The 25,625-nt window shown below is 45.3% G+C and overlaps 1 protein-coding gene across 2 annotated transcripts in view; it reads left to right on the forward strand.

Annotated features, from left to right (window-relative positions):
- The window catches only part of Hydin (Hydin, axonemal central pair apparatus protein), a 345,749-nt gene that overhangs the window by 95,684 nt on the left and 224,440 nt on the right, over positions 1-25,625 (forward strand). For both annotated transcript variants that reach the window (XM_087594210.1, NM_001427650.1), the window contains 3 exon segments: positions 452-635; positions 13,839-13,938; positions 24,594-24,712. In XM_087594210.1, coding sequence (XP_087450336.1) covers positions 452-635; positions 13,839-13,938; positions 24,594-24,712 — 403 coding nt within the window.

Here is a 25,625-nt window from a genome sequence, read left to right on the forward strand (position 1 = left end):
TAGATTAGAAACTCTGTTCCCATCAACTCTATTTTATGGAACAAGTATTAGAGGAGCCAGGCAGCTCCCAGAGTCCTGGAGCTAGGAAATAGATCGTAAAATCAGTATCTAAGCCTGGCCCTTGGCAGTTCCACATTCTATTCCCTAGACAACCAATAGCCAGGAAAGGATTAAAGCAAGGCAGGTTTAACAGGAACAAAATCATCCTTACTGCGTGAGAGGCAGGGCAGATGCTAAATAATTTAAAAATAAGCCTAGAAAACACAATTACCTAAAAGGAAATATTTGTCCAGATACATGCTGGAAAGAAAATCCCAGAGGACTTCTGGAAGGAGGTGACAAAAGATCATGAAACTCTGAAAGTTCTGAGAAGGTAAAACAAGGTCACCTGCTCATGCGGGGAGGACCCAGAGTCCCACAGTGACCCCCCACATTTCCGCATTTTCTTTAGGGTCTGTGATGATCTCCACAGGGAGGAAAAGCAGGAAACCAGCATGATACTTGAAGACTGCATCTTGGATCCCTCGCTCCGAGAACGCCTGTCCATTATCTCCCGTACGTTTGAGAACCAGAGGAAGCTGGTTCAAGGAAACAGCATGCTCTTTCTGGATCACATTTTCACGATAGATCCCCTGGTGAGCACCTGAGTAACAGCCAAATAGCTGGTGAACACAGGTGGGGGTGCAGGGCTGGGGGTGTGGGGATGGGGGTGCAGGGCTGGGGATACAAGGCTGGGACAGTAAGGGGCTGGGGGTGTAGGGTGTGGGGGCAGGGCTAGGAGGAATACAGGGCTGGGGGTGTGCAAGGTTGGAAGCTCCCTGGGTTTGGGGGTGCAGGGCTGGAGGTGCAGGGCTAAAGGTACATGACTGGGGGTTGCAGGGCTGAGAAGTTGTAGAACTGGGATGGGGGAGGTTCTGCAGGTATGGAGGGCAGCAGGGCTGGGGTGCCGGCTGCTTCAGCTAGATTCTTCACCCTGGGACTGACATAGCAATTCCTGAGGCCCAGGGCCACGACTGTTGTGAGACACTGCATGAAGGTGGACAGCAAGAATGTCCAGTAGGTCACACTTTCTGTGCAGCTGTCCCCACTTCCTCGGGGTTGCTCAGGCCGTGTCCTTTGTGTTTGTCATCTTATAAGAACCCTGAAAGATAGAGTGAAAACCCCAATATACAAATAAAGAAATGAGCGTGTAAGTCTCCTCGCTGCTTAGGCCAAGCAGCTGGTGTCCACCGTTGTAGATTTAGCCCTGATCGGTCTGACTGGAGCAGGATGTGTCAGTCTTAGCAGCTTTGCTGTTGCAGATGTGTGCTTCTTCGTCCGGTGTGTTTGTGTATAACGCTTGCTCCCACGATCACCAAGGCTGTCTCCAGACTCTTCTAGCACTTTGCCGGAAGTAAAAGGCTAGGTGGGAAATGAAGTTGGAGACATAGGTTGAGGCTGAACCTTCTGTCACGTTGGAAAGTTCTCCAAGGCCCAGAACAACAAAGGGGTCTCCAGGCATTCATTGTGAGGATGAGGCCACCAAGAGATTATGTCAGGATGAGAAGCAAAATTAGAAATAGACATGGGAAAGGCCAGGAATGGATGGCTGGGCCAAGCAAGCAAGCAGCTGAGCTGGGTGAGAAGAACCAGCAGCCAGCTGAGGCAAGGTCAGACCTACCGCGGTCCCCAGGGCCCAGTGTTCTTCCAGCTAGCAGTGGAGAGCCAGCTTCACTCTCGTGAGTATGTGAAAATGAACAACAGTGGGATTGGAAGTGTGTGGGTGACAGGAGGTGGTTCCCACCATGGGAAAGTCCTATCCTTCCCCTGGCTTCCTTGCCTAAGCCAGAGCTAGGGCCTGTTAAGATGTGCGTGCTTTCGAATGGTGGTGAGGTGCTGAGTTGGCATTCCCACCACAGGGCATCTTCTTGCCCTTGGGAAGAAACCCATTTTGTGGTAATGCACGAAAGTGGTACTCTTCAAGTAAATACAACAATATGTTTATATTATGTCGAAAATAATACCATGATGAAACTCTGAAAAAGTCACTTACATGGCCTTTGTGGAACCCATGATGCCTTTTGCCTTTTCCATACACAGGTTGAGTTTCTTCTCATTGAAGTTTTCATTGGTAGGCTCTTGAGAACTTTTTTTACAAATGACCATGAAGACATGGAACCCCAGCAGTGTCTTCCTCCAGTAACTCTGACCAGACACGGTAGATTGTTTTAACATATAGTTATTAACACACATTACTTGTACATATTAATGGATTTCACTATGGTGTGACGTCATACCCATCATGCTTCAGTCGTATCTACTCCCCTAAGTCCCTCTCGCCTTCACTGATAATCATTCCTACCACGGTCACAGCACCTTTCGGGTTTTCCTGCTTTGCACATATGAGAAAACACACATGGTTACTTGTCTTTCTCTCTTACTTCACTTAACCTGGTGACCCGTAGTTCTGTCCATTTTCATATAAAGAACATGATTTTACTGTTCTTTATGGATGACTAATACTCTACTATGTGTATATACCACATTTCCTCTGTGTGTTCATCTGCAGATGGGTACCTAGACTGATCCCATGCCTTAGGTATGATGACCAGTGTTTAATAGACATGGATATGCGGGCTTCTTTTGTGTGTGATGACTTCATTTCCTTGAGGTAATGGCACACGTGGGTGTATGGTAATTCTCTTCTTTTTATATTTTTAAGTATGGACCATCTTGTTGTCTGTCTATAGTGGTTATATTAATTTACATTCTTGAGGCAAGTTACGTATTGATCCTAAATCTCCTGCTTGATGATCTGACCATTCTGTATGCCATGCATGTCATATGTAGTGCTTGTAACGTAATCTTTAAATTACTTTTAAAGTGATTTTCTGAGAAACTCCTGCCAGCTCTCCAGCTCCGTGGCACGTGGATCTCTTCCTGTAGAGATTCTGGCTTTCTGAGGCTGGTGAATGAGTTATGATAATCTCAGCTGAGAGCTTTAGAAAGGATTCACGGAAGAAGGGATTGGAACTGGACATTGGAGAAAGCCTAAGGTTTAATTAAGAGGAAAAGGAAGAGTGTTCCCAGCTAGAGAAATCATGGAAGCCGGGGTGAGGGAGCATTCCGTTCACAGTTGGCTGAATTATGGTGAACGGAACAGGGTGTCTGCTTGGGGAGGTAAGAAGAGGTAAGGTGGCCTATCATGTTCAGCCTACAGCTCCTTGTCACCCACTGTGGTTTTCTGGAGACACTGGAGATCTGAGAGAATGGCAATGTGTGTCCTTTGCAAAAGCAGTGCTGGAGTCAAACAAATTTGGAGGAACCATGTGGAAAGAGAAGAGACTTGTCCAAGTGGCAGAGTTCACAGCTCTTTCCCATCTTTTCCCAGATCCCTCCCACTGAACACCCACTGGAGCTGACATTCTGAAGGTCCCAGTTTCTCCGGTGCTGATGAGGATCTAAGACACATTACAGGAGAGCAGTGTACACAAAGGGAGTTGGAAAGTTTACCCTGATAGCCATGTGTGGCTTGAATTGGAGGAGGGTGGATAGCAGGAGAGGTGGGTGGTCCAGGTCAGGGGTGGATGGTGATGAAAGACAAGGGGCAGAGTAAACAGGTCTGCAGCTAAGAGCAGGGTGATTTCATGAGGGTAATAATGACCTGGAACGGTCCAATGGCAGATGGGAGGCACAGTCAAAAGGAAGGCACGACATGCTTTTTGATTGGTCATTGAGATTGAGACACCACAAGGGTCAGAAATCTCACTGGAGTACCTGGCCCAATACTAAATGGACAGATGGACAGATGAACGGATGGATGAATGAGTGAATGGATGGATGATGGATTGATGGATGGATAGTGAGTTTGGCATGTCAAATTTGAGGTTACTACAGATGTCTAGGAAGCTTCAGAAATATGGAACTAAAATTGGTGCTGGAAGGGATTCAAAGAATTCAGGATGAGAAGAAAGATTTGTGAGGCTGCTGTAGAGGTCTTGATCAAAGATGCCGGGATCTCAGTGTGAGGAGACGAAGAGAAGACCCACTGAGAGCTTTCTCTATACCCAGCGCGCCTGGTCCTGCCCCGCTGTCTACTGAACTTCTCTGAACACTGCTCACCTCTCAGCTCTCCTGTATCACATGGCTGCCGCTTGCTTGCTGAAGGCTTAGCTGCACATTGGTGATTAGCTTTTTCCTGTGATTTGACCCCATTAAAAGAGCTTCTTGCTCTAAGTCAATCCTGCAGCAGAAGCAGAAAAGATTAAGAGCAAGCCATGGTACCAGCTGAACTAATAACCGATCTCATCTGCATTCTACCCAATAACCAAAATGAACGGTCATCAGCAGAGGTCTAGGCACCACCCTCCCTCCCTTTCGATGGGCTGGCTGCTGTGCCTCTGATCGTGGAGGAAGGAGAGCTCATTCAAGGGAGGTAAATATAAAGGAAAGACAAAAACAACAAACAGGCAACAAAAATTTAACAAACCTCCTAATACCTTGGGGTCTGAATAGAAATAAGAAATATTTTGTCAGGTCTACAGCTGTACAGCTTCATCCTTCAAGCACATCAGCTAAGATTGAAGTTTTGCTTAGTCCTGCAGATGGGCTGAGTGCCTGCATACCGAGTGTTTTATGAGAACATTGTTCCAGTTTCATAGGCTCTTCCCATTTAAAGCAAGGAGAGTCAAGATCAGGAAATCAATCCTGTCCCTAAATTGCCCAAAGGTGGTGATGGGTTTGAATTTAAATCTCATTTTATTGATATTATCCTAGGAGGAGCTATTTGGCTCAATCCTGGAGAAATGAAAGGCCCCAGACACTATAGTAGCAAGTTCTTACTGTTCCAACACCCTCTCTCCATTTGGCCCTTCGGCGGTTTTATGAGAACGCCCACAAAGGCTCGTGTTTGGATACTTGGTCCACAGTTAGTAGAACTAGGAAGAATTAGGAAGTGTGGTCTTAGTGACAGAGGTGTGGCATTGTGGGTGGGCTCTGAGGTTTCAAAAGACTCTTGTCATTCCCAGTGAACTGTCTGCCTCCTGCTGGTGGTTCAAGATGTGAGCTTTCAGTGTTCCGTCTGCCATACCTTTGCTCCACCATTATGAGCACCAGCCCTCTGTCACTAGTCAAATCAAATGTTTTCTTTCATAAGTTGCTTCAATCAGGACATTCTGTCACAGCAATAGAAAAGTAACTAAGACAGGCCCCATGTCTTAGCAAACTTCCTTCTCACATCCATTCTTTATGAAACGTGGCCGTAACCATGGCTATCAGGTCTGCGGCTTCAGGCTTTAGATTCAGGTATCTTGAGTCCAAAAGAGGGCATCAAGGACCCAGAATGACAGAAGACCAAAAGGAACTTTGTAAAAACTGTAGTTAATTATCTACCAATATTTTCGAGACAATCAGGATTACTGCAGACTCATTAGAGTATATGAGACATAACAATGACTTCAAGTTCCCCACATACCAATTCTTTTGATAATATCCTGGCATAAGATATCTTGATAATATCTTAATGCCATTAGCTTGGCTTTCTCCATTTTTTGCTCACCAGGGAAGGCATGGAGTCAAGTAGACTACAGATGATGTGTCAGGCTTCCTGTTTCCATGTGAGCTCTTTCCCCCCTCCAGAAGGAGGCTGCCAAACCGAGTCTATTATGCATGTTTTCTGCCTTCCAGAAAAGCAAATGGAGTTGTTTCATAAAAACAATATTCACAGTGCCAGGTGGACCATGTCCGGGCTGGACTTTGATGGTCTCAGTCTGTTGTTTCCTCTGCTTGAGTCTCCTGGGTCCCCCTGAAAGAGAGAAATAAAATAATATAATATAATATAATATAATATAATATAATATAATATAATATAATATAAAATAACCAAAAACTCAGTTCTGAACGCTGAGCGGTGAGAGAACATCACAAGGCAAAAAAGGGCGAATCAAGGTTTTGCTTCCCAAGGGCATCTAGTGACCCTCTGAGACCTCAGCGCAGATGTGAGCATCCCATCTCAGAACTGTAGTGCTGCTGGCTGGCTCAGGTCACCCTTTGAAGACACAGCAATTTTCTGAACATGGAGCACTTGTTATTTTCTCCAAAAGAAAGATCTGAATATTTAAAGATATTTCCCCAACTAGCTCAATGCGTGTCTAAAGTACTTAAGCTGGCCCAACATTCCTGGTCCTCCTACCCCACCCACATCTCCTCTATCAGAGTGGACTTAACCAGCAGCCCTAGGGAAACTGAGGCTTCATGTCACTGAGCCGTCAAAAGGAAGAGAGGCTCAGTCATCTCTTCATTACCACACAAGTAATAGTAACCCTCATCCCGATGTTATTTAAGCCTCCGAGAAACATGCTGCTCCAGCAATTCAGACTTGGAGAGCACGGCTCAAATTTAGTTTACTGGACCCTTTTCCTCACTTGGCATAGAGGGTGAACTCAGCAGAACCAGGCGGGGTGCAAGTCCAGATGGCTGACAAGAAGATGCAGTGCGTTTTGTCCTGCATAGCCCTTCCTCTGCTCGAATCATTAGCTGTGACTCACAAGGCAAACACGTGGGCGCTGACTCCTTGGAAATGGACACCAGGAAGGAGCCCAAGGACGTGGATGTGCTGAGATGGAACTGCCCTTGACTGGCTCTGTCAGTTCGGTTGGCCATCCTTTACCTCACTCATTAGGGTTCTCCTTTCCGGTCTTTGCTCTAAGGCCTACTCTTTGGCCACTGTACCAGAACATTCACTCTAGTGCTGAAGGACCAGTGTGGGTGGAAGGAAGCCCAGGGAAGCCTTAGAAGCAGCTAGGTTGCTCATTAAATTGGTCAATACCTTTCCTTTCTGGCAAAGAGAGAAAGGCTTGGACATCACACATGGGCACCTCCACTCACTGAGAACCCCGTGGAGTTCTTCATATTTGGGTTGAAGGTCAAATCAAGACAGAAAGTGCATTTTGTGATGGACAGATCACAGGGCTCCCTCTTAGCAGCCTTTGTGGGCATTATTTTGAGCATCACAACTTTCCTTGGCTTTCAGTACTGTGTCCCAGCCGGAGGAACTGGGCAGTCAATCTTTTTGCCAGCCTCAAGTCAATTTGGTCTTTCCTCTTGACAGTAATGAGGATGGTTTACTTGTCTTTTTTTTTTTTTCAGAGTTCCATTCAATTGAGGCGATTGGTCTTTGAACCAAGCATCATCATAGCTTTTGCTCTTGGTTGGGTCTTCTGTAATGGGAAAGATGATAGCATTTTGTTGGTAGATTGGTCAGTGGTAGGAATTCGGCACTGAGGGTTGGAGAGATGGCTCCATGCGGAGATGAGCTTGCAGCTCTTGCAAAGGAAGGGAGAGTTCAGTTCCCAGCCCCATATTCAGCGGCGCACAAAGCCCTGCAACTCCGGCCTCCATGGACATATGATGCCGCCTTGTGGCCTGTGTGGACATCTGCATGCATGTGTGCATACACACAGGCAAGCACACACACAAAATTTTTAAATGAATTCTTTTTTTTTTTAATGCTTAAACAGACATTTGACATTGAGAGCATGCCTTCTCTCTGAGAAAATTTCTTTTTGCTTCCTTATTTTGGGAAATGGAATCCCCAGAGCTTTTCTTAAACTCATGGGCTCAAGTGATCTTTATTGTTCAGCTTCCAGAGTTGCCAGAACTACAGCAAACGATGGGATAGTTGAAGGTGTTTATGCTGCCAAGCATGAAGGAAGTCACCTCATGCAGAGCTCCCATATCTTATTCTGAAGGGACTGGGCTTTGACCCTCACTCAGCACAGGGGAACTTGGTAAGGACCCCTAGTCCATCTCTCAGGAGCATTTACACGCTCACGTGGGCTTTGTCCTCTAGAAGAAGCTGCTCTGAGTCCCTTCCAGAGAAGCCAAGCATAGGTGGAGAGGGTCACAGTGTTTACAGTGGTGATTGCCAGGGTAGATTGTGTCAGATAAGACTGAGTGTCGGTGGTAGTGACTCTAAATGTCCTTTCTCTGTCCATGGTATAGTGAAAGAGGTGGGCCCTAACCTGCTTTTAGACTTGCAGAGAGTGAAAGGAAGTCAGGGGAAATACCATATACTCCTAGCTTTGTTCCCCACCACCCCATCTCTCTCTCTCTCTGTCTCTCTCTCCTTTCCCCTTCCTCCCTCCATCTGTTCCTCCCTCTCTCTTTCTCCCTCCCCCTCCTCAGTCTCTCCCTCCCTCCATCTATCCTTCCTTCTTTCTATCTCCTTCCCTCCCTTCCCTCCTTCTTTTTCTCCCTCCCTCTCTCTGCTCCACCCCCCTCTCTCTGAGACCAGGTTTCTCTGTGAACCCCTGGCTACCCTAGAACTTTCTCTGAAGATCAGGTTAGCCTCAAACTCACAGAAATCTGCCTGCCTCTGCCTCCTGAGTGCTGGAATTAAAGGCTGTGCCACCACCACCCAGCTCAGTTCTCTGTTTTTGATGTGGCATTGAAAGGACCTCACAAAGGTGAAGACTGAGTGACATAAGGGTAGGAACTGTGAACACTCGTGGTGAGAACTTGGGCTCTCGGGAAACATGGGCAAACTTGTGGTTCTGAGTTAGACACACTTGCCTTTGCAAGTTAGAGACTGACTGGAAAGCTGACTGCGTGGGTCACACTTACCCATGTAACCAGAGAATCAAAAAGCAATTCTTTTATTTAACGGAGGAATTCATATTGTGGACATTGAGTCCTGCCTTCCAGGTCAGTCAAGAATGTTAAACACATGCATAACTCTTGTGCTTTTGTGCTTTAAACGCCCACCTAGCAAGATTTTTGAGAAATGATTTTGTTGGCACTATTTATTTTTGTGTGTGTGCTGGACATTCAGCATGAAAGAATTATAGCAACTTTAGATAACATCTATCAGTTAACGGAGGCTAGAAGACCCATCCTAAATGTGGGCTGCACCTTTCCATAAACCAGACTGGATAAACATGAGAAAACAAGCTAGACAGCAGCCATCCTTCTCTGCTCTCTGACCATGGACACAATGTGATCGGCCGCCTCAAGCTCCTGATGTCCCCGCCATGATGTACTGTACCCTCTATCTGTGAGCCAAAAGAAAGCTTTCCTTTAAAAAAAAAGCCTTTAAGGACACCTCTCTCCCTGTATTTATCGCCTGTCACAGACCTGCGTGCTCATAGCATCCGAGAGGCTGAACACGAGCCGTGAAGTTCCTTGGTTCGTTGTTCTTATTCAGAAGGAACTGGAAAGCTCCAAGGATAATAATGTAACGTTAGCCAATTAGCAATATAACGTTAGACATAAGGATCCTTCTAGTAAGTTCTTTGACTGATAAGTGAAATAGAGTTGTTCTACTCCCCATAGAGCTGGGAAAGACAAAGCATTGGAGAAAGGGGGAGATGGTTACAGTAGAACTGAGGGCAGCTGAGTTGTTTATTATTATTATTATTATTGTTATTATTATTATTACATCAAATAGTATTAATACTCTAATAGTAGCAGAACTTGGGTTAGGAGTGGGGAGCAGGGTCAGAGAAGGGCGAGAGAGTTTTTGAGGTAGAAGGAAAACAGAGCAGCAGAGATCTGGGTGAGGAGGCAAATCCAGTCTTAGAGACAGGATATTGGCTCTGGAGCCAGTGGGGAAAATTCCTGAATGTTTTGATTTTTCTGAAATGTCAGAGCAGAGCAATAAACAGAGGAAAGGTATGTCCAGGAGCACAAGTGAAGCAGGAGTTAATTTCATCCGGGTCGGTAAGATGTAAGGTGAGAAGATTCAAAGGCAGGGAGCACAGTGTGGTCGTTTTGGGCATATCGCCTGTTCGTAAGGTTTGTTCTTTGATTTGCTAGGAAATGTCACAGCGTTGTTCTTTAACCAACGCTTTGCTAGAAAGAACTTGAGGTTTACTTTTCAGTGATGACCAGATGAAAGGAAGTGGACAATGACCCCCACCCAGCATCCCTCTGAGAGAGGAAACGGAGCCACTATACTGTGACAGTGACAGCTGAACAACCGTTAGCTCACCGACACACACCCTGACCCAGGAGAGGACTTTAGGGTAGCGTTTGTCCTTGGATTATCTCCCGTGTTCCCAAAAACATTCAAGTTACCAGTGGATGCTGCGGGCTCAGCATGAGAACACCCCAGCGCCGGTCCCCATTCAGTCTGAGCCCTATAGACCGGTTCCTTATGCTGTCGTCTTATCACCAGAGAACCCTCTCATAGTCTTACCTGGGTGCTGGTACTCCTTTGTCTGGGGGAGGGCCAGACCACTCCCTCTCAATTGTGCCTCAGTTCCCAACCCTTCACTTCCACACAGCGGACTTATTGAACCATAGCAGGTTCAAAAGTGCTTGGAGGCTTAGGCCGTGCAGCCCCTTTGTCTGTGCCTACTCCCTGGACTCCGTGGATTGGGGACCGTGAGGATGGTCTTGCTTACCCCGACCAATAAGACTTCTTTTCACATGTGCTGAGATAATCTGATTTGCAGGTCATCCTTTGGAGTCACTTCTTATGACTCACTGACATTTCTCTAGTGTGGATTCTCTCAGGATCCAGAATGTCCCTCGGTGCTTTGGCCAGTCTGCGTTGGAACAAGTTAGTTGCCCAAATCCTCAGTCATTCTTAGGAAGGGTCAATTGGCATATCCTCAGTTAGCTGAAGACTCGGCTGAATGGCTGAGCCATATCTGCTTGGCCTGTTACCTTTTCTAGGTCTAGACACACCGTCATTGCCTTTAAACTCTACCCAAGGGCCACGCATTTGCCATTTGTCAGAAGGAAACAAATATTTGTTTCAGTGTCTTGCAAAGAAAGCTCTTCAGTCGTTAGAAACGACTCAGTCTGTGAGGGCGCTTTGAATGTTTCTGTCCCTCTTGGGATCGCAGAGGCCTCTCTGGGCACTATGGGTATGGTTTTGAGGGTCCCAAATGCAACCAAAAGGGCAGGAAGGGGCTTCAGACATGAATCCACGTCTGATGATAACTACATGAGGCACAAGCAGAGTAGAGACAGCTGACTCTCTGACTACCAAGCACCTACCAAGCGCCACCTCTGCTTGGGCACTGGAGATGGGGGGTGAGTGCCTACCTCTCTCCTCTTGAACTCAGCCGGGGATGCAAAACCACTTCATGACCTTCATGGCCTCACTGTTGCTTCTTAGAGCCTTGGTGTCCTCCCCTCACTCTGAAGCCGGGAGGGACACTGTCTGAGAAGGTCACAGATCAGACCGATTGCTCTCAGGAGTAAGTCAACACTGGGTCTAGTTTCCTGTTTTCCACTCTTTGCCTCACGCTGCCTTTCCTGCAGGTGGCGGGGTTGAAGGGAGGATCTTACCTCTGTGAGGGGATGATGTTGGCCATTTGTTCTTTCCCCCATCCTTTCTTCCAGGAGTATTTCTCCCTCCAGCCAGACTGGCCCCGCCATGCTTTGGTGACTGTCTGAGACCAGGGCCTGATTATTTATGAAGTTGTCTTGCCTTGCTTTTCTATTGAGCTGTGTATAGATTTCTAAACGTGTTTAGCACCCTATTTACGAAACCTCAGGAAAAGGCACGCATTTTCTCCCCGCTGCCTCTTCAACCTTTCAGCTTGTCCTTCTAAGGAGCACCAAGGCTGGCAGTCAGCAAACATCTAACTCTTACTGAATACATAGCATTTCCAGACCTTGGTGGGGGTGGGGAGGGGGCTCTTGGAATCCAGTGTAATGAACAGCTCTTGCAGCCTGAGAGATTAGTGAAGAAATACCAGAATAATGTGGTCAGTACAGTATTTTAAACCAGTTTTTCCCTAGTAGGTAAATTCTGGTAGGTGACTTATTCCAACATAGTAGCAAAACTTGGGTTTCTTTCTATGGCTTTCGGGGGTGTGAGTTAAAATGACAGAAACACTCTGAGTGGGACATTACCCTCCCTTGGGCCACTGCTGTGGCTCCATAGAGTAGAGATGTTTCTAGTTGCTGTCACTCAGAAGCTAGGCAGGCAGTGCCTCTGCTGAGGAAGCCAGGCACTCATTTCTCTGCAGTCCCTGTGCCTCCCCCTTTTTGTAACAAGCACAGCCCTTCTTGTGTATATTCATTGCAATCATCCCGCTAATGGCTAAGCTCCCTGCCTTCTTGGCTACCCCATTTCCTCTGACACACCCCTGCAATCTCAGGGATGGAGATGGAGGACAGTGAGTTTGAAGCCAGCCTTGGCTACATAGTAAAACTCCATTTTAAAGAAGAAAAAAACCTATCCTTCCTGGTTTCCTCTTTAATGCACCCCATATTCATAAACTCACTGACATTATCTTTTAAACTTGTCCAAACTTTGTGCCACTTGAAAAGTTGCACAGTTACATGCAAACCATGTAAGCCACATCTGCTGAGGAAAACTGTTTTCTCATGGGTTGGTTGTAAAAGTGTTTCCTTCAGGGTCCCAGGATTTCAGCCTTTATGTGCAGAATGTGAATTGGTACGGTCACCACAGAAAACAATATAAGGTCCCCAAAGAAATTATAATAGAGCTACTATGTCACCCAGAGTCTCTCCTCTTGCTACATACATAACCCAAAGGAATGGAACTTAGCATTGCACAGCCTCAGTCCTATGCTCTCTGCAGCAGGATTTAAACAGCCAACTGGTGGGACAACTCAAATGTCCATGGACAGGTTACACAGGACCTGCATTAGCACAGGACACACCAAGACCAGCTTCTCTCAAAGGAGATCTATTTGTCCCAGAGGAACAAAAGGCAGGGAACAAGAGACAGACAGGAGACAGAGGACAAGAGAGAACGGGAAGGGAACAAGGGAGGGGGGAGGGGGAGAGGGAGGGGGGAAGAGGGAGGAGGAGGAGGGGGGAGAAGAGGGGAGGGAGGAGGGAGAAGGGACATTTGCCCTGGAAGGATGAATGGATAGAGAGGAGACAGATATGGTCCGTAAGCAAGTAACAGTTTATAAAGGGAAAAGGGGAAGCCTTTGTTAGGATGAGTTGGTTTGTTTTGATTGGGCATGTTAATCAAGGTGGCCAAAAAGGGGGCTTTTGATAGCTGGACCTTAGTGTTCAGCCTCAGGAGGAGGAAGTGGCCAAATAAAGGAATAGACTTTGGGGGCTAGCTCTAGGGCTGTAGCCTGTGGTTAACAAGGGAGAGGTAAGTGCAGGAGGAAAATGCCTGCCGCCAGCCACGTGTGCCTTGCTCAGGCCTGCTAGAGCCCTTCACAGGTGAATCAAGAAAGAAATACGATATATACACACAATGGAATATTGTTCAGCCCCTTAAAAGGGACACGCTCTTGGGTGGGTAAGATGCTCAATGGGTAAAGACACTTGCCGCCAAGCCTGACACCCTGAGTGTAATCCTTGGAACCCACATGGTGGAAAGAGAGAACTGACTCTGGGCTTCCTTCTGACCTTCAAACCCACGTTGTGGCAAGGGTGTGTGTGCACACGATAAATACATGCGAAACCCTCTAACGTGTGTGGCGGGGACGGGGGATTGTCCTCTGGCATCTGCAACAACATTGCTAAGTGAATCAGGCTAGACCCAGAAAGGCCAGGACCATAGCTCATGTTCTCAGGCATATGAAGGCTATAAAAAAGGGAGCTTATACAAACACGAGTAGAAAGGCAGGTGCCAGGGCTCAGAGGGTGATTATAGGCAAATGGGAAGAAGCTGGTCAAACGGCTCTGAGTCTTTGCACCTGCATCCGATAACGCATAAGAATAGACCCAGGAATATATGGGGAAGAAGGCATGAAATTATCATTTGAAAACAGTGTCTTTCTTGTTCATGTTCCTTAAGGACCATTTTGCTATTCATACACGTGTCAAAACGTCAGGTACTCCTTAAATATATGAGAACAATTCATGATATTATCATCTGAAAACAATGCCTTTCTTTCTTGTTCTTGCCTCAGGAAGGCGATGTCTGGCCTAACTCAACAGCTGAAATCACTGTGTACTTTAACCCCCTAGAAGCCAGGCTCTACCAGCAGACGGTTTACTGTGACATCTCAGGTATGGACTGGTTCTGTGTGGTCACCAGGTAACCAAGTGCTCAGAATACAGGCGCGCGCATGTGTGTGTGTGTGTGTGTGTGTGCGCGCGTGTGCGTGTGCGTGTGTGTGTATACATGCATGTCTATATATGTATGTGTGTGTATATATGTGTACATGCATGTCTATATATGTATGCATGTGTATGTGTGTGCTTGTATATGTATACACACATGTGCATATGAATGCATGTGTATATGTGTGTGCATGTATATGTATACACACGTGTGCATATGAATGCATGTGTTCATGTGTTCATGTGTGTATGTGCATGTATATGTATGCATGAGTATGTGTACATGTGTGAGTGTGCATAAGATTGTGGGAAAGCATATACTGATACCAATAGAAGGATCTATGTCCAAAGAGGCATTTCTGAATCCACTTCATTAAAGTCTGCCCCGTGGCAAAGCTTCGAAGTAATAACCAATTTGGGTGGAAGGTAATGGAGCAAAGTGAAAGTGAGGAAGGATCTTATGTGGTCTCAAAATGTCATCCATCAAAACACCAGTTAAACAGTGGAGGAAACTCAGTTTTACAGTGAGGAGCACAGAAAACCTCATATTAGTTATAGAGCAGGTGGCCCCCAAGGATCACTCCTAACAGGATGCAGTGTCCTTTCAACAACATCAGGACCAGTCTACCACATCCTCTGACCTGACCCAGAGGATGCTTCAGGCAAACCAAGTGAAGCAAAGATTGCAAGGCCCAGCCTGGGTTGTCACAAACTTCAATGTCAAAGAAGTCAAGGGAGGAAGGATGAACTGTCCAAGAGAGACTCAAGAGAGCGATGACATGATCTAGACTGGACGTGTTGCTGCAAAGAGTACCTACAGGGAAGAGACAAGGACGTTTTTGTCCTTCTAGAGAGATTCTTCTGTTTTTGTTATCCACCTGTTGATTCATTCACTGTTTGGCAAGACTGTCTCTCACTGCGTGTCCTGGGCAAACCTGAAACTCACTGTGTAGTCCAGACAGGCCTCAAGTTCTCAAAGCCCATACCTCAGCCTCCCTAATGCTGGGATTACAGATGTGAGACACCACATCCAACACCTGTCGTCTTGAACTTTCAGAATTCTTTTAAAATGCCAATAAGAAAAATAGGTAGACAGCAAAATAATGAAGCCAATAGGTAGTCTTCCTGTCCCAGAATTCTGTCAAGCAGCGTGTTCAGCAGCGTCTTGGGGACCCTGGCTAACTCTGAATTACTGTTCACCCCTTTACTAACTTCACCCAATTCTCTCTGGTCCTCGATATGCGAGATGTGCATTTAATTTACCTTTCTCTTCTCTTTCCTTCACTATTCTCATGGAGTCATAATTTACATACCCTTTCTCTGTGTCCTTTGACAAACCTGAGTAGTGGTACCCCCCTACCCAAATCAAGATAGAGAAAACCCCCATCACCCCTCAAAGTTCCTTTATGCCCCCTTCACTGGCAGCCCTGAGCCCCCATCTCACCCCAACAAGCTGTCATTCTTATTGTATTTATTTCATAAATTTTGCTTACAGCCTTAAATTGTCTATGAAACCCTCGTGGTTTTGTTCCCTGGACCTTATGTCTCTTAGCATGTAAAGATACTGGTTTACCTAACCTGCCCATCAATATTCTGCCTCCCTCCCCCTCTGCCTTCTATGAGTTTTTCTACTTCTTTAATAAGCTCATTATTGATAACCGTAGTTAAACCTACTATTTACATAGATATCATCACAGGGAGAATGTATGTCCCTGAGGCCTATGCCGAGGAGTCTCTTCCTTTACGACCGTCAGTATCTGTGCTGTTGTTTCATCTGTGGGTGGCACAGGGTAGCATAGGTGCTCTGATTACTTAAACTGGAAGGATAAATGAGTCCATAGTCACCCAAGTCCCATCAGCTGCCCAAACCCCACCATTCTCCCACACCTGTGAAGCCACTCTTCCCGGCTGGCCTTGGGCCACCAACCGGAGACTATGCTAGCCTCCCCTCTCAACACACCTGCCACCTTACGTATCATGGGAATGGTTTTCCTGCTTTCCCGTATAATCTTAACATCTCTATTCATCCCTAAGCAAAATGGTCTTGGCTTCCTGTTGTTTTGAAATTTCTGTGTGGGAATCGTGCTGTTTAGAGCCCATGCCGCAAGCACTGAGAACATAAGGCTGTTCAACAAATGTTCAATGAAAGAGCAAAAGATTGAAACAAAAGTACACCCAAATGGGCGGCTGCACGCAGTTTGATTGGGTGTTTTCCTAGCACATGGAGGTGGGATTCTCGCCATGGCCCCAGGACGAATGCAGAATGGATGAAGAATTCAGATGGGAACATGTCACCTCTCCACGCTGCAGACCAGCATCCAGGACACCAGACTACTTAGTGGGTGTGCAGGAAATGTTTGGCAGGGTGGCAGTGTTCAGACACAGCCTGGAAACATGCCAGTGGCCCCCCATGCCACAGGTGGTGGGACCTCCTCCAGCTCGGCAGGGACACTGTGCTGGGCATCATTCCAGGGGGCTGGCTGCTCTCCGGGAGGTTCCCAAACAATACACCATGAGATGTATTCATCCATTGTTTCCTTTGTGCTTTCAAATTCTCCTGGCAGATCTCTCATCCTGGGTAGACCAAAATGTAATTTTTCCCCATCTGTGTGTCAGTCTTCTTTATTTTGTTAGTCATTTATTAAAAGATTCAGTTGCCAAGGAGGGGCTCTGTTTATGTAGTGATTCCATATTATCATTCCTGTAGGTTCCGTGCAATTCTGTGTCCTTTGGAGGGCTGTTGATGATTGCTGGTTATTATTTTCAAGCAGCTGACAAAACCCCCCGGTCCTACCTCACTAAGGAACATTTGTTAAGTGGATAGAAAAGTTCTTTCCTGGCTGCCTTTCTGTTTGTTTGCATTTGCTTTAAGATACTGTAGCAGTTTGTTTCTTTAATCCTGATGTTAAATATTTGACTGAAGCAACTTAAGGGAGGAGGGCTTAGTTTGTCTCTCAGTTAGAGAGGGCCCGGTCCTTCATGACAGGAAATACGCTGCAGCACTCACACAGTGAGAGAGTATTGCTAAGACTCTGCACATCTCAACAGAGTGGGAAGCAAAAATGCTTGTGCTGGAAGTGGGGCCATGGTGTAACCCTCAAGGCCTGCTCCCCAAGCAGGGAACTTCCTGTGGGTTCTAAAGTCACAAAAAAAAAAAAAAAAAAAAAAAAGAAAGTTCTGCCAGGTAGAGACCAAGTCTTTGAACTTGTGAGTCTATGGGAGACATTTTACATTCAAACCCTAAAAGGTCTCCATGTTCATAGAAGTAAGTGCATAGGGTTCTGATTCCTCTTCACACTTTTTTTTTTGGTTCTTTTTTTCGGAGCTGGGGACCAAACCCAGGGCCTTGCGCTTCCTAGGTAAGCGCTCTACCACTGAGCTAAATCCCCAGCCCCTTCACACTTTTTTTTAACGAAAGGATTTATCCTCCCTCTCTCTCTCTCTCTCTCTCTGTGTGTGTGTGTGTGTGTGTGTGTGTGTGTGTGTGTGTGTGTGTGTGTGTGTGTGCGCGTGCGTGCGCGTGCATGTGTGAGCACGCTTCATTTATCTCTCTTGGCTTTCGGGTTAGTGTTAAGAGTTGCCTTGCACTTCGGTACCCTGTGGTTCCACTTTGGTGAAGGGTGGCTTTGCCTTCAGCAGCCCTGTGTCTGGTGCTTGCTGGCTTCCTTCGGACTGTGCACGTCTTCTCAGTCGTGGGCAATTCTCATCAGCAGCCTCTTCAGGGCTGCTTCCCTTTCTTCTCACTTCTCAAAACCACTCCAGAACTAATCTCTTCTCCAACCTCCTTGTCTCTCCTTGATTTATATGTTTTTATTACACGTATCTGCTCGTGTACGTGCACTCAGGACATGGGTGGCGGTCAGAGAACTAGTTGGCGTCAGTTCTCTCCTTCCACCATGTGGGTCCTGGGACTCAAACTCCGACCATCAGTCTTGACAGCAATCGTTTCTACCCACTGGGCCACCTTGTCAGCCTCTATTCAGAGTATTTTATTCTAAGTTACTTCTTCTACTTGACTAATGACTTCTTTAGCTTTCTCTATTCTTGGTGTACTTATCTACTCAACTGTAAGTTTTCATTGCCTTAGTTTTTAGAAATCATAAATTTCCTATTTCCATATCTTCTCCCTTCATTGTGGTTTCTATTTCTTATACGCCCCTTCAAATCTTTTGGGAATGCCACACTAGGGTTTCTCTAAGAACTTTCTATTATGTACCTCTTGAGTTGCTTGTGGAAACTACTGATTTTCCTCAGGAACTAGACTGTTTCCTCAGACCGTTAGAAACGTTTATATTGTCATATATTGTTATATTGTCATTTAACAAGGATACGAGATTTTGAACACACTCTTTCGGGTGGGCATTTTTGTTAGTTCATCAGTCAGGCTTCTTCAGCTTCTGCAGCCGATCTAACGGTGTGTATATTTGGATTGCGAGCCTGTCCATGGGACTTTGATGTCTCCTAGGAGCCTCTTCCGCTCATCAGACCGCTAGCTACATAACAGGCCTCAAAACTTCATCCTAGGCGAGAGGGCAGAATCTTCCTAGGCTCTTTTAGTTACTGTTGGTTTTGGAGATAGATTTTCCACAGTTCTAGGTCTATGGAAAAATCTTGGTTCAAGTTTCTGTTCTGTCTGCTCTGCAAATCACCAGACCATCTTAGGCTCACGTTGCTATGTTACTAGGCTTAGGTGCATCTCTCTCCTTCATTTCTAATATTTGGTATTGTCCTTCCTTTTATTATGAACTCAGATGAACCCTAAAATGTACATTTATCTGTTTTTAATTGCTTTATTTACTCTTTACATATGAAGTGAAAGATTGATCTGAGGTAGCTAACTCTGCCCTGTCAGTTCACAGAATTAACAATTCTCTTATGTTTCTCAAATTAATGTCCTTAGAGAATTTATTACCAGTCTCAACTCTGGTTACATTAAAAATGTAGATTATTGGGCTTCATCTATGTTTTATTGAAGCAAAATTCCGAGAAAGCAGTGCTGGGGGAATATATATTTAAAATGAGAACCAAAAAGTAATTATAGCAAAGTTGCAGGATTAAAGATTCATATACAAGGAAATGGGTTGTATTTCTGTGTACTAACAGCGAACAGTGGGAAAATGAAATTTCAGAAAGCAATATTGTTTAAATGGCATTATGAATACAAAGTACTCAGAGATAAACCGGACAAAATGCAAGATCTGTGTAGTGAAATGTATAAAAGATTGCTGTAATGACAGACCTGTACAAATGGAAAAGTTCACACTGCATGCAATCAGTGAATTTAATATTGTTAAAATGCCACCCACCCCCATTTATGTGTAGATTTGCTGCAATCAAAATTTAAAAAAAATTTCAACTGCTGTTTAAAATAAGCTGATTCTGAAATTCCTGTGGGGGGCCTGGAGAGATGGCTCTGTGGTTAAGAGCACTGACTTCTCTTACAAAGAACCTGGTTCAGTTCCCAGCACCATGCCAAGTGGTTCACACTGCCTGCAACCCCAGCTCCAGGGACACTTGTCACCTCTGGCATCTGCTGACACCTGTTTTCTCTCTCTCTCTCTCTCTCTCTCTCTTTCTGTGTGTGTGTGTCTGTCTGTCTGTCTCCTCTGTGTGTATGTGTCTCATGTATGCAATTTTAGAAATAATAAAAATTATTCTCTAAATTTCCTGTTGCAAGGCAGAACACCTGGATTTCTGTTCATAGATTTCAGAACTAGGGCATGCATACCTTTGACCCCTTTCTTCAGCCTGTCATAGACCCTATAGAATGTCCAGATACTGTTCTGTCACCTGCAGTCCTTCCCTTACAGATTCTCATCCCTTTCGCTGCCAATAATCAAACTAATGCAAGGTCCTCATGTGGGTGTTTATAAATACACCCACATATAAGCACAAAGACTTCCAGCAAGGATCATTTGAGGCTCTCGGTGGCTTGCTGGGGTGCCTGGACACTGCTTTTATTTTACAGATGAGAAAGTTAGAACTTAGAAAACTCAGATGAGCTGCCTGCCTTAGGAACTCTGTAGCCAGTATCTGAATCCAGTGTGAGTCCTACGCTGTCACACATCCCATCCCCTGTCAAGCTCCTCAACATTCCATAAAGACACAGCTCCTGTGAAATGATTCAATTGTTGCAACTGAGAGAAACACTCAGGTGCCCAACTCCTCCAGAACCCCACCCACTTTCCCATCGGGGCTCCTCCGTAGGGACACCAACCTCATTCAGAGATGTTCTGCCCTCATGTATTACTCTCCCCCAATTTTCACTTTTATATCCCTCTGCCTTGGGAATTAAGATTTCAATTAAGAATCTGAGAGCGGGCGGGCAGAGATTAGCAGATAGCAAGCTGTCAGAGGCTGGCTTTGCATCTTCCGGTATTTAAGTCCATTGCCATCAGGGAGTTCAGGCTCATCAAGCATGCTCTGTTGAGCATCCCTTCATCCCTAACATGTACGGCCAGCTGACTCCAAACATACATAAGAAACTGTTACTTTTTAAAAATGCTTTAAGATGCACCCTTCCAGTTAGGAGTCTGCCCTTGCATTTGTTCCTCTTGATGGCCTTTTTGCTGCAACAAGAAAAATACCCGCCTAGAAAATCCTGTGCAAAACGAACGTTTGTAGATGATCCTAAGATTTCGACAAGCCCCCAGGAACAAAGGGGGCTTGTTTGATTCTTACACACGTTCTGCTCCAGGAAGTGGCTATCTACAGACAGGGCCAGCACCTTTAAATAATAATCCCCAAAGAACTGGTCCCACTGCTTGTTACACTACATATTTGGTTCTGTTTGTTTGTTTTCTTTTGTTTTAACAGAAGGCAGTCAAGGTAGCAGATGGAGAAGGTTTAGGCCTGACCGTTATAAATAGCCCCACTGTTAATCCCATGACACATTAGCGGCTCTTTCTCTTGGCTAGTTTGTGTGTTGGAATCTCTATCGAAAAGCCATTTCTTGTGACCATAGAGTACAAGTCATTGCCCAGAGACTGGAATTCTAGAAGAATAGAGAAAGGCAACAGTATTTGGGTGTTCTGAAACTTGACTTACATCCTAGAGCAGTAATTCTCAGCCTGTGGATGGAAACCCTTTGGGGGGTGGGGTCAAACATCAGATATCTTTACATTATGATTCATAACAGTAGCAAAATTACAGCTATGAAGCAATGGAAACAGTTTCATGGTTGGGGGTCACCATGACATGGGTCACAGTGTAAGGAAAGGTGGGTACCGTCTGTCTTAGAGGATTTGCCGTCACCGATGCCTGTTTTCCAGGGATCAGGTAGAGCAAAGACACCCTCGGAAGAGATTAGTTGTCCCAAATATTAAAAAAGTCAGTCTTGTTCCATATAACCAAAGATATAACTACACAGTCGCCACAATGTTGCCTAGCACCACAGGCACAAAGGGACAGTACTCCTGTCACTGAGAGACAGTGATGATAAAAAGCTAAATAGCGGGGTTGGGGATTTAGCTCAGTGGTAGAGCGCTTGCCTAGGAAGCGCAAGGCCCTGGGTTCGGTCCCCAGCTCTGAAAAAAAGAACCAAAAAAAAAAAAAGCCAGATAGCAACAGAAGACAGTAGGATGTCACAAGGCATTATAATTAATGGTGGCAACAGTGAATGAGAACTGTCACTTGGTGTCACTTGTTAGTTCTGGATATATTCACTGTAACAAAAACTAAACCTAACAGGCCATCAAAAGTGTTTTGAGTATTCAAAGTTATAAACAGAGCAAATATGTCCTTTTGCCTAGGAATTAAGGCCAGTGATTGACGACTGGGACCTCGCAAAACTAAAGAGCTTCTGTACAGCTAAAGAAACAACCAGTCCCCAGAGCAGGAGAAAATGTGTCAGCCACACATCTGACAGTCGATTAATATCCACAATACACAAAGAACTCAGAAAACAGTCAGGAAAACAGATGACCCAATTCTAGAGTATGTGCTAGAGAGCTAAACAGAGTTCTCAACAGAGGAAATAAAAATGGCTAAGAAATACCTCAGTAAGTATTAGTCATCATTAGCAATAAAGGGAATTCAAATTAAAACGACTTTGAGACTCCATTTCACCCCAGTCAGAATGGCTAGGATTGAGCCAGGTGGTGGTGGTGCACACCTCTGACCCCAGCACTCAAAAGGCAGAGGCAGGCAGATCTCTGTGAGATCAAGGCCAGCCTCATCTACAGAGCCAGTCCCAGGACAGCCAGGGCTGCACAAAGAAGCCCTAACTCAAAACAACAACAACAAACACAAAATCTCAACGAACCAACTGAACGAACAAGCAAAGAAGCAAAACCAGAATGGCTAGGATCCACTGGTTGTTTTGCTGACAAGGTCGTGGAAATATAGGAACTTTCATTCACTGTTGGCGGGAATTCAAATTGGTGCTGCCACTCTGGAAATAATTATGGAGAACTCTCAAAAAAAAAAAAAGAAGTAAAAATAAACCCTCCATGTGACCCATCTGTATCATTCCTTGTCTTATGCCCAAAGGACTCAACATCCTATGTCATAGACATTTTGCTCAACAGTGTTCATTGCCAACTCTGCTCACAAGAGCTAGATATGGGGGAAAAAAAAGATGTCCTTCAACAGATGAATGGACAATGAAAACGCCATATGTACTAAATGGAGTAATATTCAGTTATCGAGAAAAGTTAGATCCTGAAATTTACAGGTAAATGGATGGACCTAGAATAGCTCATATTGAATGGGGTATCCTGGACCTAGAAAGACCAGTGCCAAATGTGTTCTCTCATCTGTGGTTCCCAGCTCCAGATCCTCAGATGTGAGTAGACACTGTGGAGTAACCATGGAAACCAAGCTAGTACTGTAGGCAGGTAGCGGCAAGGGTTGGGGTTGGGTGGGGAATAGCAATATAGAGGTGGTATACAATGAGGAATGGAAAGTGGGAGGGGCTACAACTGGGGAGAAAGAAGGCCAATCAGTACAGAGAAGGTGGGACAAGGGACAAATAACACCACGCGCGCATGGACACACACACAAATTAAACCTCTTGGGCTGACAATGATCCCAGACAAGCACCATAGACTGAAAAACATCCAGTCCCAGTCACAAGAAACCCCCTCTTGAGTCGTTGGTGTAGCCCCTTGGCTGCCTCTCAGGAGTTGGAGGTGGGCATCTGTTGCCGAAGGCGCAGCACGCTTAGGACACAGGATTTAGACAACTAGAACAGCTTCCTTTCTGCAGTTTAGAAATGGTGCTAGGAAATACCATGCAAGCTGCTGAGGGAGGAAAGCAGTAATGCAGCCCTATTCAGCTATATCTTAAATGAAAAAAATCAGGTACAAAGTGATATGTAATTTATGCTCCCACTCATTTATATCAACAGTTGCTTTGATATATAATTAATCACAGACAATAGGCACCCCAATGTTGACAATAATTATTTTAAGATGGTAGAGTTATGACTTTCTATATACCCGGTAATTGCTAATTAATCTCATATATCTAGTGAGGATATTTCCACATTCTATAACCCTTTGTTAGCTCTGGGTCTGTTGGGAATATGTTAAGACACGGACATCTGAGGTCATCCCATGGCCTCTGTGGAATGAGGTAGAAAAAGTCCTGTAAAGTGTAGGAGTCTGGGTCAGATCCATAAAGTTAGATGGCTAGTTCTCTGGGTCTTTCTAAATCTAGATCAAAACAGTGTCCCTTAGCATCTTGTGGTGGCTTCCACTTGGTGGTCAATCGCTGGTCACCTCCTCAGATTCAGAGTGCCACCTTGCTTTATTAAAATTGCTAAGGGCTTGATTAAATAAATTGTTTTAATTGATGCAATGATTGTATATATACTAACCACATGGTACAACATGATATTTGGATACATAAATGCAGTGTTCTATGCTCTAATCAAGGTATGAGTTCTTCCATTGTCTCAGCCATTTATCATCTGTGTTTTAGTATCCAAAATCCTGTCTTTTAGCGTTTTGAAATAAACAATGCATTCTGGCTTGCCTGCTGTGCCATGGAACACTAGAACTTGTGTGTGTGTGTGTGTGTGTGTGTGTGTGTGTGTGTGTGTCTGTCTGTCTGTCTGTCTGTCTGTCTGTCTGTCTGTGTGTGTGTGTCTGTGGAAGAGCGAGAAACAGAGGAGGGCGTGCTGGAGATGTGACACGGGATCTAGTGCTGACCGTTCTGCCCTCTTCTGCTGAGCTGTAGCCCCACCCCATCTGACTGTCTTCGCTGTCCTCCCTGCTCTCTGCCCTGCTCCACCTCTGCTAATCGTTCCTCTGCCCTCAGCTGCAGTGGAGCCAGTTTTAGCATCTGCACAGGCGTGAGAACACATAGCATTTGCCTTTCCGTACCCGGAGGTTAACTTTCTTAATTGTCTTTTCCCTGATAAAATGTCAGCCCAAATTGCTTTGTAAGCCGTTCGTTAAAGGTAAGAACCTAGCGATATTACCGTTTCCTAAAGACAAGAGATGACCTCCACCTCAGTTAGATGGTAGTTCCCTCGGCACCGAACAGGACTGAGGGCTATTTAAGAAGCTTCGTGCTTCACGTTGGTAATAAGCTTTGGGTGGCCTGGGATAAGAAAGCACTGTCTGGGGTAATAAAGTCAGAATTTCTTTTTATAGGCCGAGAGATCCGCTTGCCCCTCCGAATCAGAGGAGAAGGAATGGGGCCCAAGATTCACTTCAACTTCGAATTACTGGACATTGGCAAAGTTTTCATTGGATCTGCCCACTGCTATGAGGTGGGCACCACCCTACTGCTCACTGAGGCTTCCCACAGTACCTGCCTTTTCCCCCTCTGCTTCTTTTGATGTGTTTTTTCTGCCCCAAGTCTAACCTCTCTCCTAGTCAAAGTAGAATATCGTCTCCCATTCTTCTATCTTGTCAAACACTAAAGCTTGTCAGCACTGTAATTTAATTGGCTTTCTCCTTCTCAATTTGTAGACCGCAGAGGGAAAAACCATAAATACAGCACCCCATCTGTCGAGTACTTGTTCCAGGACAACATAAATCCTACAGATCAGAGGAGAGAGAGCCTTTTGCATTTTCGAGAATGTCCTAACGAGAGTAGCAGTTTTCACACTTCAGGATCTCCTCTCGATCCTCTCTCTCCCAATCCGTGTTTTAAAAACCAATCATCACTTTTCCGAAGGAGAGCGTTGTGCTCTGTCTTCCCAATTAAGCAGAAATCAGAAGTTTCTAATATGAACTAATGGTCCCTTCAGAGTCAAAGTCACTCCAGTGTCACCTTGTTGGTCAACATATACTTACACACCATTGTCACACACCTTCCTATACATTACATATATATGCAAGTAGCCACCATGGAAACTTGGTTTTAGGGAACTTCTAAATTGCAAATGTTTGTATCTTAGCGAAATAAGGCAAGCAATTATTTAATACGTGATCTGTAACTGTCAGGCTCTTTGTGTGTGTGCGTGTCTATGTGTGCATGTGTGTGTGTGTGTGTGCGCGCGTGTTTGTGTATGTGTGTACATACGTGTGTGTGCACATGTGTGTATGTGTGTGTGCTTTTGTGTGTACGCACGCACATGTGTGTGTGCATGTGTGTGCGTGCATGTGTGTGTGCACATGTGTGTATGTGTGTGTATGTGTGTGTGCACGTGTGTGTTCATGTGTGTGTGCACATGCATG

The sequence above is a fragment of the Rattus norvegicus genome, chromosome 19 (genome assembly GCF_021556685.1).
Source record: "Rattus norvegicus strain SHRSP/BbbUtx chromosome 19, alternate assembly SHRSP_T2T, whole genome shotgun sequence".
In the NCBI taxonomy this organism is placed as follows: Eukaryota; Metazoa; Chordata; class Mammalia; order Rodentia; family Muridae; genus Rattus; species Rattus norvegicus.